This window comes from Bufo bufo, chromosome 2, assembly GCF_905171765.1.
Source record: "Bufo bufo chromosome 2, aBufBuf1.1, whole genome shotgun sequence".
Taxonomy (NCBI): domain Eukaryota; kingdom Metazoa; phylum Chordata; class Amphibia; order Anura; family Bufonidae; genus Bufo; species Bufo bufo.
Window position 1 is genome coordinate 767,008,285 of NC_053390.1, and position 12,988 is coordinate 767,021,272.

The 12,988-nt window shown below is 40.1% G+C and overlaps 1 protein-coding gene across 5 annotated transcripts in view; it reads left to right on the forward strand.

The window, feature by feature from the left end:
• Positions 1-12,988, forward strand: part of LOC120990319 — a 98,201-nt gene that overhangs the window by 74,215 nt on the left and 10,998 nt on the right. For all 5 annotated transcript variants that reach the window (XM_040419056.1, XM_040419053.1, XM_040419054.1 and 2 more), the window contains exons 6-8: positions 319-414; positions 8,169-8,257; positions 12,277-12,419. In XM_040419056.1, coding sequence (XP_040274990.1) covers positions 319-414; positions 8,169-8,257; positions 12,277-12,419 — 328 coding nt within the window. The remainder of the gene's footprint in view (positions 1-318; positions 415-8,168; positions 8,258-12,276; positions 12,420-12,988) is intronic.

Consider the following 12,988-nt stretch of genomic DNA (forward strand, 5'->3'; position numbering starts at 1 on the left):
CTTGTCCTGCTGTGTGATTAGGACAGGTTTTGTGTGTACTAACAGGGATGATTGCCCCCCAGACAAATGAGCCATTATAACTACTGAAAGATATTTGAGAATATATGTATAATAATGTAACATTTAAGTATTTTCAGTAATTTTTTTGAATTCCCAGAGAACCCCTTTAAGGAATGCGTTTGTTTTTACTTAAGTTGGTGATAGTGGGAGGTACAGTTTTGATAAACATATCTATTTTGTATTGCTCTGGATGACATATTTTATGTAGAAACATCATTCATGAAGTGATTCCTATTTCCTATGATATCTTTATTGTAGATACAAGATTTTCTTCATGACATCACAGAAGATCAGCAAGATTTCAAAAATTTACTGGAACCAATTTGTCGTGAATTAAGTTTCACCAATGAAATGGTATATTATCTTTTCAAATATTTTAGATATTGTGTGTTACTTCAACTCTGTATATCTGTTTTCAAGCCTAAGAATATAGCATTGAAATTTTGTATTATTCCTAGTTATGCTTAATAGGTTAAAAAGGTCAACTTCACAAATTGCATCCTATGCCAGACCTGTGCAACTGTGTAGAGATTTAGTGCACGAGTCTATATGTCAGATAGTAAAGTTTCAAACAGTCCTGCTAAATGTAAACTCTGAACACAGTGTGAATTTAGGCAAAGTAGCACACCTATGACAGTAAGAATATACAAAAAATTGATAAAATACGTGTAGAATATTTTCATCACAGAAACTTCTAGCTTTCATGACTTTTTAGAAATGTTGAAGTCTCAGTCGCCTTAAATGGGTTGTACCATCTTGCCATTTCCATGGTGAGACGGGACTAAACAGTTGTTCCAGGTGGCCAGGCTTACAGAAACTGCCGAGCTGCTTGGTATCCTGCTGTTTCAGTAACCCTCATTGCAGTGAAATAGAGTTATGGAAATAGCATAACAGAAGCAAGATATGCTGCTTTCATAACTCTGCAATCATGAAAACAGCCTAGCCTGTTGTGCTATGCTATTTGCATAGATCCCATTTAGGCCCCACTTGTGTCACAAAAATTTTTATATGTCAGTTAAAAGCAGATAGCAACACATATGCTTTTTTTTCTAATCTGTTTATATTTTCTATTCTACCGTAATTCCTAAACATGATTATGTGGACTGATATCTTGAGCAGTGAACCAAAACTTCCTTTTACTTAACAGTTCAACTATTTACAGTCTTTAGTCAGTTCCACGTGTAAAAGGTTGTGACAGGCAGGCTTTATATAAAACGGCAGGCAATGTTCTTGCAAGATACTCAGAGGGTTAAACACTTACAGATCAGGCTGCACTTTTCCTCAGAATCCTGCCTTCAGCTCTCTGTCATGCTGGAATAAACTTGGCTCTGCACTGTACTTTGATAGAACTTATCTTCTCAGGAGGCAGACTTTCTCCTGCTGCAACTTCTGAGCTTCTTTTTCTCAGGAAACCTCAGGCAGGCTAGACTGTACTCACTAACCTCCTGGAATAACTGCACTAACTCCTTCCTGTCTGGGTCTAACTATATATACTAGGGGGTTCCCTAGCTCCCTCTATAGCTTGGGAGGAGAAACTACACCCCTGACAGGCCTGGTACACAGGAATTAACATGGCATTACAATGCAATACAAAATACCATTCTCCCACAGGAGGTGGGAGCACATAACCCTTAGTAGTGCCCACCTTTACATAGTGGGACATGTTCATATGTGTCTGCATTGCTGAGAAAAATTTTGTTTTATTTATATGCAAATGAGCCTGTAGGAGCAACAGGGGCGTGACCGTTACACCTAGAGGCTGTGCTCTCTCTGCAACTACCGTGCCCTCTGTGCCTTCAATGACAGGGCCAGGCATAATTACTTTTACACTGCCTTGTCCTGTCAATATCAGTTTCATAGGTACAAGTCTGCTGATAGATGCCCTTTAAAAGCATTTAGAAAGCATTAAGAAAATTGCCTTTACGGCAGCCCCATGGTCCATAGACACAATGGTCAGGAGGGGACCTCATTGACTTCTATGGGAGAGTATTCTAGGCATGCTCTGTGACCTGTGCAGAGGTCATTGTACAGGGGAAGAATAGATAAGCTTTGACAACCACCTATTATAAATGGTGAATCCTGTATTATCTATACACATAGGTGATATCATTACAGGCAGGTTTAGAATGACAGATAAGCAGATAACTGCAGTAAAGGGATCTATACAGACCAAGAAGTGGCGCCTATTATTAGGCTTAGTGGCCAGTGCAAAAACTGCATGATATTATGTTTTTGTTTACATATAGATATTGACATGGAAAATTAAAAATAACATAAAAAAATCTTTAAAATATGTTAAACATAAATATGATTTAAACAATAGATCATTTTCTGATGACACATTCCCTTTAAATGGCAGCTATGGAAACAGCAAAGCGCCAGCCAGCTTGCTGGTTTCCATAAGCTTGGCCACCTGGGACTGACGCTTAGTCCCATGGAAACGGTGACAGGGGACAACTCCATAATGCATAATGCCATAAATATACGGCACTATGCGCCTACCTTTGTATGGAGCGGGCTGCTGCGGTGAGCCCGCTCCATATGCTTGGGTCTTGGCTGTATCATACAGCAGGCACCCACCCACAATGACGGGGCGGCAATCTCGTCGAACCCCGTCATTTAACCCTTCAGATGTCATTATCAATGTGGAGTTAGGTAATTTCACTGCAGGGGCTCCAATTGAAAGAGCTGTATCCCTCATACAGCTCTTTCAATTGGAGCCCCTGCAGTGAAATTGCGGGGCTCCCATCGGTTACCATGGCAGCCTGGACGCTGCTGAAGCCTTCCAGGCCTGCCATGGTAATCGGCCTGCTGAACTATGCATGAGTTTCCTCAGGATAGGTCTTCAATATCAGAGCTATTTTTTATTGAGCAACTTAACATTTTTATTGATACCATCTTTGGCCGCTTCTTATTAAATTTTTTGAAATAAAGAAAGGGGCAATTTTTCATTGTTTATAATTTTTTTTCTAATGTTCACAATGCAGGTTAGGGTACTTTCACACTAGCGTTAAATTTTTCGGTATTGAATTCCGTCTAGTGGCTCAATACCGGAAAAATACGCATCGTTTGTCCTAATGCATTCTGTTGTTGTAATAAACATTTTTTATTGTTTTTATGATTAAAGGCAATGTCATTTTTGTTGATAATACATCAGTTAAGATGGTTTCTCGTATACATTGTTGTAGAAATGAGCACGAAGCAGGTATATCATAGATACATTGCTTAAATAACATACAGAAACATGTGTAAAAGTTTGACAAAAGTAAAGTAAGGGCATTAACATAAGGATATGAAACATGCGTACATATTAATGGGTGAATTTTCTGTAGTTTTTCCAGAGAGACCAGATGTATGTGAAGACATTTTTAGTTTTAAGTTCCCAATGGGAAAGTTCCTCTAATCTATAAAATTGGTCCACTTTATTGAACCATTGATCTATAGAGGGGATATCTGGTGAACGCCACATAGTGGGGATCAGAATGCGAGTGTTACTACCAGAGCTTTGGGACGTTCTCACAGCTCTGTTTCTCCACCCCTGTGATGATGTCACTACTAGAGCTGGGAGGAGTTCTCACTACTCTGTTTACTTTTGGTTTCTTTCACCACAGCTGTTCTTCATGTGTTTGATTTCCCTCTCTTTATATCACCCCTCCTCCTATGATAGGATGTGGATTATAGTTCTCACTTCAGTTGTAGCTCTTGCTTTAGTTTCTTCACTTGTAGCTATCAGTTCACTGGACCTGTGTTCTGCTACAGCTAGCACTCCGGATATTGCCAGCCTGTCCTTGGATCCGTCTTCTCTGCGGCTGCAACACCTTCAGCTAAGTGTGCAGACATTGTTGAATTCCTGTTTATTTTCTGACTGGATCTGAGGTGGCCACGGTTCCCTCCATATACTGAGTAGGGCACTGGTGGCCGTGCCCCTTCCACTATTGTAGGGGTTACAGTGGTCATAGTCTTAGGCACGTGGGCATGCCTCGTTCCGCCATTTGGATCCGGGCATGTGCTTTAGCAGAATAGGGAGAGCGTTGAGGGTCGGACAGGGGTCACCCTTTATCCTCCCTAGTTCTGGGTCCAGTCAGTAGCTCTGTACTGTGTATTACTATTGTTGCTCACATACAGTCATGACAGCGAGCTGCAGATATCAAGAATGAGAAGAGGGAGATTTTGTGGGAGTCTTCACGGATGCCAAAGGATAGAAGAGCAATCTCAAGCGTATAGAGAGATTTGGATCTACAGACAACGTTAAGTTACTTTTGTGGAAAATGTTTTTCCACCAGGAGTATATCAGAAGACAACTCCACCATATATGGAGGAATGTGCCTCTACTTTTTCTGCATCTTCAGCATTGGTCTGAGATGTTGGGGTAGAAAAGTGATAACTTATCTGGGGTTCTATACCATCTGGACAACACCTTGTATCCGTTTTCTTGCACCCGGACACAACGTGAGAGTTTGTGAGGAATGGTAAAAAGTTTTGTAATTTCTTGTTGAGAAAATTGTCTTCCAAGATCTTTTTCCCATAGACCTATTATTGCTGGTTTGGCATCCACAGAAGGGAGGTTTAGCTTTTTATATAGGGTAGAAATCAGTTTGGGGGGATATTTAGTATTGGATATGAGGTTCTCAAACCACTGAGGAGTTGAGGAGTAAGACATTTGGGTTGTGGAGTTTAAGGTGATCTCTCAATGAAAGTTCTGGAAGAACACACCCATCATTATCCAATAGTTCAGTGATTAAGAGAGGGGAGGATTTAACTCCTGGGGGACAGGAGTCTCTTATTTCTTTAGGGGCGAGGGATATGATGTCCCTGACTTGAAGGGATGAGGGTAGGGTCAGGACTCGATGATTGGAGGAGAACCATCCCCAAACTTTTAAGGTGGTACGGATAATAGGGTTTGGAATAGAAGAGATAGAGGGGGTGGTCTGTCCACCAACAAAAGGGCCCAGAGGGAAAAAGGAAGAAACGCATTTTCCAATGAAAGCCATTGTTTGTGGGTAGAGGGTCTGTGCCAGTCTACTACCCTACTTATGTGGATAGCTTTCATATATAGTTCAGGATCTGGTAGGCCTATGCCACCTAAATGTCTGGGCTTAGTTAAAATTGAACAAGATAGTCTAGGTTTCTTTTTCTGCCAGATGAATTGGCGGATGTGGGAGTTTAGAGATCTAAAGAAAGATCTCGGTATGGCAATAGGGAGGACTTGTAGGAGATAAGTGAGTCTGGGTATCACCAAGGACATCACCATATTCTTCCTGCCGAACCATGAGAGGTATGGAAGATCCAAGGAGTCCAACTGAGCAACGATGGCCGACAGGAGGGGGGTGTAATTAAGATGGTAATCGGGTCCGGTAGATGAGAGGTTAATTTAATACCTAGGTAGGTTAAATGTCGAGAAGACCAGTTAAAATGGGAGTCTCGTTGGAGAGCTGATACACGGTTAGTGGTAAGGCCTAGATGTAGAATTTGAGATTTTTGCTTGTTTATTTTGAAGTTGCAAAGGGAACCAAATTTTTGTAAAAGGGAGATTATTATAGGCATAGATGTGGTTGGGTTGGTGGTAAGGATTAGAAGGTCGTCAGCGAAAGCTGCTAATTTGTGCTCAAGTAATCCTATTTTAAGTCCGGTGATACCCTCTTCCTGTCTCAAGGGTTGTAGTAAAGTTTCCATTACAAGAACAAATATTAAGGGGAGAGGGGGCAGCCCTGACGAGTTCAGTTTTTAATAGAGAATCGGTCTGATATGAGATTGTTCACTAAGACCGAGGCGGAAGAGTTTGTATACATAGCAAACACTACTTGGACTATAAGACAGGGGAAAGTGGAACCTATGCAGGGTGTGTGGTTTATAAAGGACCAATCTATACGGTCAAATGCTTTTTCTGCATCCGTGCCAAGTAATACTAGGGGAATTTTTTTGTATGAGGCAAAGAGGGCATCCAGGATCTTGGTGGTGTTATCCTTCCCTTCTCAACCTTTCACGAATCCTACTTGGTCGGGGTGGATCAGGTTAGGGAGAAAAGGTTGAAGTCTAATGGCCAACATTTTGGCAAGAATTTTTAAATCTATATTTAGTAGGGATATGTGGCGGTAGTTCGCGCATGATGTTAGGTCTTTCCCATCTTTGGGGATTATAGTAATCAGTGCGTTGGTCATATCAGATGACAAGGGTTGGTCGTTTAATGCTAGGTTACATACAGAGAGTAAGTGAGGGAGCAGGGATTCTTGGAAAGAGGAGTAGTATGTAGTTGGGAAGCCGTCAGGTCCAGGGCACTTGTTTTTGGGGGTTGATTTGAGAGCGTTTTTGAGTTCTGTGAGAGAAAAAGGTTTAGCCAATGTGTCTTGTTGGGTTTTGGATAAAGTAGAGAGATTTAAAGAATCTAGAAAAGTGTTGATGGTGGATTCCCTATCTGAGTCGACTTCAATTTCTTTCTTTTTTGATAGATTGTACAGGGATTCGTAGAACAATCTGAATTGTTCGGCGATAGCTTCAGATGAAAAGAGTTGTTGGCCCAGAGGGGATTTGATGGAGGGAACATATCTCTCTAGTCGTCTACGCCTTATGCGTTGCATCATAAATTTAGATGCTTTATTGCCATGGGCAAAGAACTTTTGTTAGAAGGATAGATAGTATTTTGCTGATTTTGCATTTAAAAGGTTTTTAAGTTCTATTCTAAGGGCTGTCAGTTTAGTCAGGTGTTGGGCTGCTAAGGATCTTTTATGGAGGGATTCTAGGTTATGGATATTGTCTAATAGGGAGGAGATGAGTTTTTTAGATTGTTTTTTAAAAAAAAAGGAGCATTTGCTAATAAAGTAGCCTCTAATGAACACTTTGTGGGATCCATAGGGTTTGGGGAGAAATGTCTGGTGTGTTATTGGTGATGAAATATTAATCTAAAAGAGATGGAAATGTTTACTGTGTCTCGTTGTCAGTATGGACTCATTCAGCCTTTCTCTGAGACCGCTGCAGCGCGCTCATCTGCCGGCGCCATCTTGGGCTCTTTAGTCACAGACGCTGCTGCTTGCTTTTTCAGGTATTTTGCCATCCCTGATCCCAGATTTGGAACTTTGGGGATTTGCGCGGGTTCCGTGGGTTTCTGTCCCCCGATCTTTACCATATTGAGGTCTGTTGGCTAACGTTAGCTTGTCCCTTTAGCAAGAGTATATGCGGAGCTCAGCCAAGCATGTCTTTACAGTGCTGTTGGCTCCGCCCACCCCCCGTCCTAATGCATACTGAATGGAAAGCAATCATTCAGTATGCATCGGCTGTCTTCCGTTCGTCTCTTCACGGTATTTGGGGAGAAAATTCACTTGCCAGAATGTCGGATCCCGGCATTAAAATTGCTGCATTGATGGACCCGGTCTTCTGGTCTGCGCTGTGCGCAGACCTTTAAAAATGTGAAAAAAATAACTATGGAACTGTTTTTCCGGATGCATCGAAGAGAGGATCCGGTATTTCAATGCATTTGTCCGAAGGATCCCGGATCCGGGACTGTAAACAAATGCAATCCGTTTACATACGGATTTCGGCAACGGAACTGCCTGCCAGAACCCAACAACGCAAGTGTGAAAGTCCTCTTAAATACCACAATTATTTTATAATCTGGCTCTTTACTTATGAGGTATATTTTAATTTTTTCACATAGTAAAACAATGTATAAGAGAAAATAGATTTTTTTTTTAATCTTTAAATATTTTGCTAAATTTTCTTTAGCCCCCATGGAACTAGATCATGTCATCACTTGATACTCATATGATACACTGCACTACTACAATTTTGCATCATTGACATATCGTTGACAGGCATCCTGTTAGGCCCCTACACTGGCCATCACACGAGCACAAAGGAAGACCTCATTTGAATGGAACATACATCTTATAGATATAAAAGGGTTAGGGCTAGAGCTTTATTCACTACATTAGAGAGGAAATGTTTACATCTCCTATATTAGATAAGTCTTTACGGTATAAACAGGTTAGCTAAAACAACCTTTATCACTGTTCAAAATTGATGTTAGTTATCAGCTTACTGTTTTACTAGAAATTTTTGTTCTTTAGACTTGCTCTCTTTCCGCAACCAAATTTCTTTAATCTATGCTTGTTTAGGAACAGCGAAAAGTCGAACTATCCTTCAGAGAACTGAGCAGATATTTCATGATCATGCACGTGTATCCATTGAACTTATTTGCTTCAGAGTAAGTCAGATGTATCATATTATACTTAATGAGATTACCTGTCTTGGTTTTGGATTTCTTTCTGATTTTCGAACCAGGTTAAAACATTCACAGAAATGAAAAAAAAATGCTCAAAAACAAAGAAATGCTAAACAGGGCTGAATGCATCATTAAATAATGAGTGAAAGTCTCAAGTATTTGTGGCAAACATGGATCCACTGTACACCAGGATTGGTCCATGAGTGAAATGAGGCAGTATGTGCTGAATGTGTAGTACATCACTTTAAGAAAAAAAAGACAAAAAGAGCAAATAAACTGAGATGGAAAGAGGAGAAAGAATAACCATGAAGGAGTGGGGAACCCATTTCCAGGCAATACTATAAAAGCACAGGCAATCAACATACACAAGGCTGCAAATAGTAGAAAAAGGAGATCCCCAAAAACAGGAACAGGTCAAGAGAAGGACACGAAATGTAGTATGATCCTGATAGACTGCAGATACAGTATGTTGAGGGTGACTGAAAGTCACATAGTTGTTAAGGTTGGAAAAAGACAAGTCTATTAAGTCTAACCTGCAATCCTGCTGTATTGATCCAGGGGAAGAAGAAAAAAACCCTATGATGGAAAAAAAAAAAGTCCTCCCAACTCCACATGTGGCAATCAGAACAAATCCATGGCTCAACATCCATCTTCCTTTTTAAAGAGGGTTGGATCTAAAGGAAAAGGTGTTTATATAACAGGTAGTCTCTGGGGTCTTAGCACCCATCCTCCAGAGTCAGAGGGAGGGTTCATCAGCTTCAACCAACGTAGGATAAGCCACTTAGTAGCCTATAAAATGTGACAGGTGAGGAAGAGTTTGTATGTGGATGAGGGCATTAGGTGCATGCTGTGGCAGAATAAACCCACAGAACACTTTTATGTCACCTGAACTCCTGTAGGAATTTCCCGGGCCACCAGTCCATTGATTGTGTAAACATTAAGCGCTGCAGCTGCCGCATCCACAGTAAAATGACAAATAGTCACATGGATTACTCATTGTTTCCACCTACTTTGCCATCCAAGGTAGCTGCATCCTTTTTTGTGCTGGCCCTGGACGGCAACTATTCTTCTGACGCAGCCAACCCCTTCAATTCACTTATCATGATTCTCATTCATATAACTTGGTTTGTAAAATTATTCCATTCTGCAATCTGGACTTGGTAGCACCAGTATTGATCCAAGAGAGCATAATCCATTAAGATTTATAATACCAATTCAAGGAGTTTTCCACGATTTTTAAAAAATTAGCACAGGGTGGTATAAAGAGAGGCAACAATCTTACTCACTGCTTTAAATGGAGTCTGTCACCAGAGACCTCCCCATCAAACTAATTGCACAGTTAGATAGGTGTAGGTAACCTGAATAAAACATTGTTTCTCCTTCCCGATCCAAGGCACTGTTCCTAAAATATGAGTGTTTTTCATAATATGCATATGAGCTGTTAAGTGCAACTAGGCCATCACCATTGTTCTCGTCTCTGGAAGGAGAGAATCTTTGGTATGATGAGAGCAATGGCGACGCCCTCGTTGTACCAAACAGCTCATTTGCATATTATAAAAAACGCTGATTTCTTAGGAATGGATCCCAAGATTATATTCAGGTTACCTAAAGTTATCTAACTGAACCCTTGGTTTAATAGGGAGGTTTCTGGTGACAGACTCCCATTAAATATCCTGTTGCTCCAGCACTGCTGCTGAGGCCAGTGATTGGCTACAGCAGTCACATGAACAATAAATGGCACATGAAGGCTGCAGGCCCAGCGGGGACATAAAAAACTGGGCCAGAACAGCAGCGTTGGAGTGAAATTTAGAAGCTGAGTAAAGTTTTATCTCTGATTGCTCTATGCCTAGTTGCTCTATGCCAAAATCTTGAAGAACCCCTTTAACCCCTTCCTGACACATGACGTAATAGTATGTCATGGCAGCAGGTGACTTGCTGCAATTTGACGTACTAGTACGTCATGGTGATCGGGCTGGCACCGGAGCGGTGCGCACCCAGTCACTGCAGGGGCCCGGCAGTCACTGATAGCCAGGCCCCTGTTGTATCTGCCAGCATCACTGTAAAAGCCGAGGCTGTCGGATTAACCCCTTCTATGCCGCTGTCAGCGCTGACCGCGGCATAGAAGGGGTTTGCGATCAGTTAGGGATCCCATCGGGTCCCTGCACTGCGGTGACGGGGACCCAATGGGTGAGAAGGCACTCCGATGCCTTGCAGAGGCATCAAGTCCTGCCTTCTACGGAAGCCTACGAGATCCAGCCCCAGGCCCGGTCTGCTAGGCAACCGGTTAGTGTAATACACTAACAGGCAATGCATTATAATACAGATGTATTGTAATGCATTGCATAGGGGATCAGACCCCCAAACATTAAGGTCCTAGAGTGGGACAGAAAAAAAATGCCCTTTCCCCTGACTTTAAAAATAGAAAAAATAATAATAAGGCAAAAACACACATATTAGGTATCGCCACATTCATAACGACCGGCTCTATAAATATATCTCATAATATACCCTGTCAGATAAACACTGTAAAAAAATAAAAATAAAAACTGCCAAAAAAAGCTATTTTTGTCACCTTACATCACACCAAGCGATCAAAAAGGTGTATGCCCCCCAAAATGGTACCAATCAAACCGTCGCCTCATCCTGCATAAAATGAGCCCATACATAAAACAATCTCCCAAAAAAATAAAAAAACTATAGCTCTCAGAATACGGAGACACTAAAACATCATTTTTTTGCTTTAAAAATGCTATTATTGTGTTAAAGTGAAATAAATAAAAAAAGGTAGACATATTAGGTATCACCGCGTCCATAATGACCTGCTCTATAAAAATATCACATGACTTACCCCCACAGGTGAAGTCCTTAAAAAAAAAAAAAAAAATGAAAACTGCCAAAACGAACAATTTTTTGTTCACCATGCCCCATAAAGTGTAATATTGAATGATCAAAAAATCAAGACGATCGGCATAAAAATAAAAAAAAATGCTGTTAAGAAAATGGAGACACAAAATATTTTTTTTTTTAAATGCTTTATTATGTAAATGCTTTATTATGTAAAACTAAAACAAACAAAGTAGACATATTTGATATCATTGTGTCCATAACAACCTGCTCTATAAAAATAGCACATGATCTAAACTGTCAGATGAACATTGTAAAAACCAAAAAATGAAAACTGTGCCAGAACAGCCATTTATGATTACCTTGCCTCACAAAAAACGTAATATATAGTGATCAAAAATCATATATACCCCAAAATAATACCAATAAAATCTGTCACCTTATCCTGTAGTTTCTAAAATGGGGTCACTTTTTGGGAGTTTCTACTGTAGGGGTGCATCAGGGGGGCTTCAAATTGGATATGGTGTTGAAAAATCAGTCCAGCAAAATCTGCCTTCCAAAAACCATACGGTGCTCCTTTTCTTCTGCGCCCTGCAGTGGACCCTTACATCAGTTTACCACCAAATGTGGGGTGTTATTAAATTATAAAAAAATCTGCAAAAAAAGTGATATTTAGAAATGTTATCAAAATTTTCCTTTAATTCTTGTGAAACACCTAAAGGGTTAACAAAGTTTGTAAAATCAGTTTTGACTTACTTGAGGGGTGTAGTTTATAAAATGGGGTCATTAATGGGTGGTGTTTACTATTTAAGCCCCACAAATGTTTGGTCAATTTAGGATTTTTTTTATATATAAAGGTGAAACATATTGACTTAAATTTATGACTATCATGAAGTACAATGTGTGACGAGAAAACAATCTCAGAATGGCTTGGATAAGTAAAAGTGTTCCAAAGTTACTACCACATAAAGTGACAGATGTTAAATTTGCAAAAAATGGCCAGGGCAGGAGGGTGAAAACTGGCCATGGGTAGGAGGGGTTAATAGTAGGGTATTTGTATAGTCATTTGAAATTAATTTTAAACAAATATCAACAAGTGCAATAAACTAATGTGCATTTTATTAATAGGCTGTATTTTGTGTATTACTTAATTCCAGAAAGGGTAATTCTGAAGCCTACCACTGCACAACCAACTGTGTTATCCATATAAGGCACGGTGCCTCATTTCAAGCTAAAGTGGAATACTTTAGTGAGGAAGAATTACAGAATCAGTTGTTCGAATTGTTTTTTTCAGAAAGAGGTACAGTATTGTCAAGATTATATACAGTATATTCTCATTTTAAGCAACTCCTTAAAGGGAATGTGTCAGAAAATGGCCTATTGTTTAAATGATGGGGGACATTTATGATGCTGATATATGCTTATATTAGGCGTATTTCAGGTGCGCAATCAGTAACTTCTTCCCGCTCACGTCAGGTGTAAAAAAAAGTAGGCAGAGCGGGGAAGGGAATAGGCCGGCAGGCCCATCTCATTTACCATTTTCTACGCCTGTTTCAGTAGAAAAAGGTCTAAATGTAAGACAGCTTACACTTAGAACTGGCGGATCCACAGCCAGCTTAGGGGTTTATTAAAACCAGCGTCTAAAACGTGAATGCATGTGCCCCGATGTTTTTATGTTAAACAGATTCATTAACAATTTTGGGTGAACAGTTTTTTCATTTTCCATATACGGTGTATATATATATATATATATATATATATATATAAAAAAAAACTACAATCCTGCAGATTTCCCACTGGCCACCAGGTTTAAAATATGTTAAAACTTCCTATCTTTTGAGAGCAGCTAAATTGGTCAAAGCCACAATG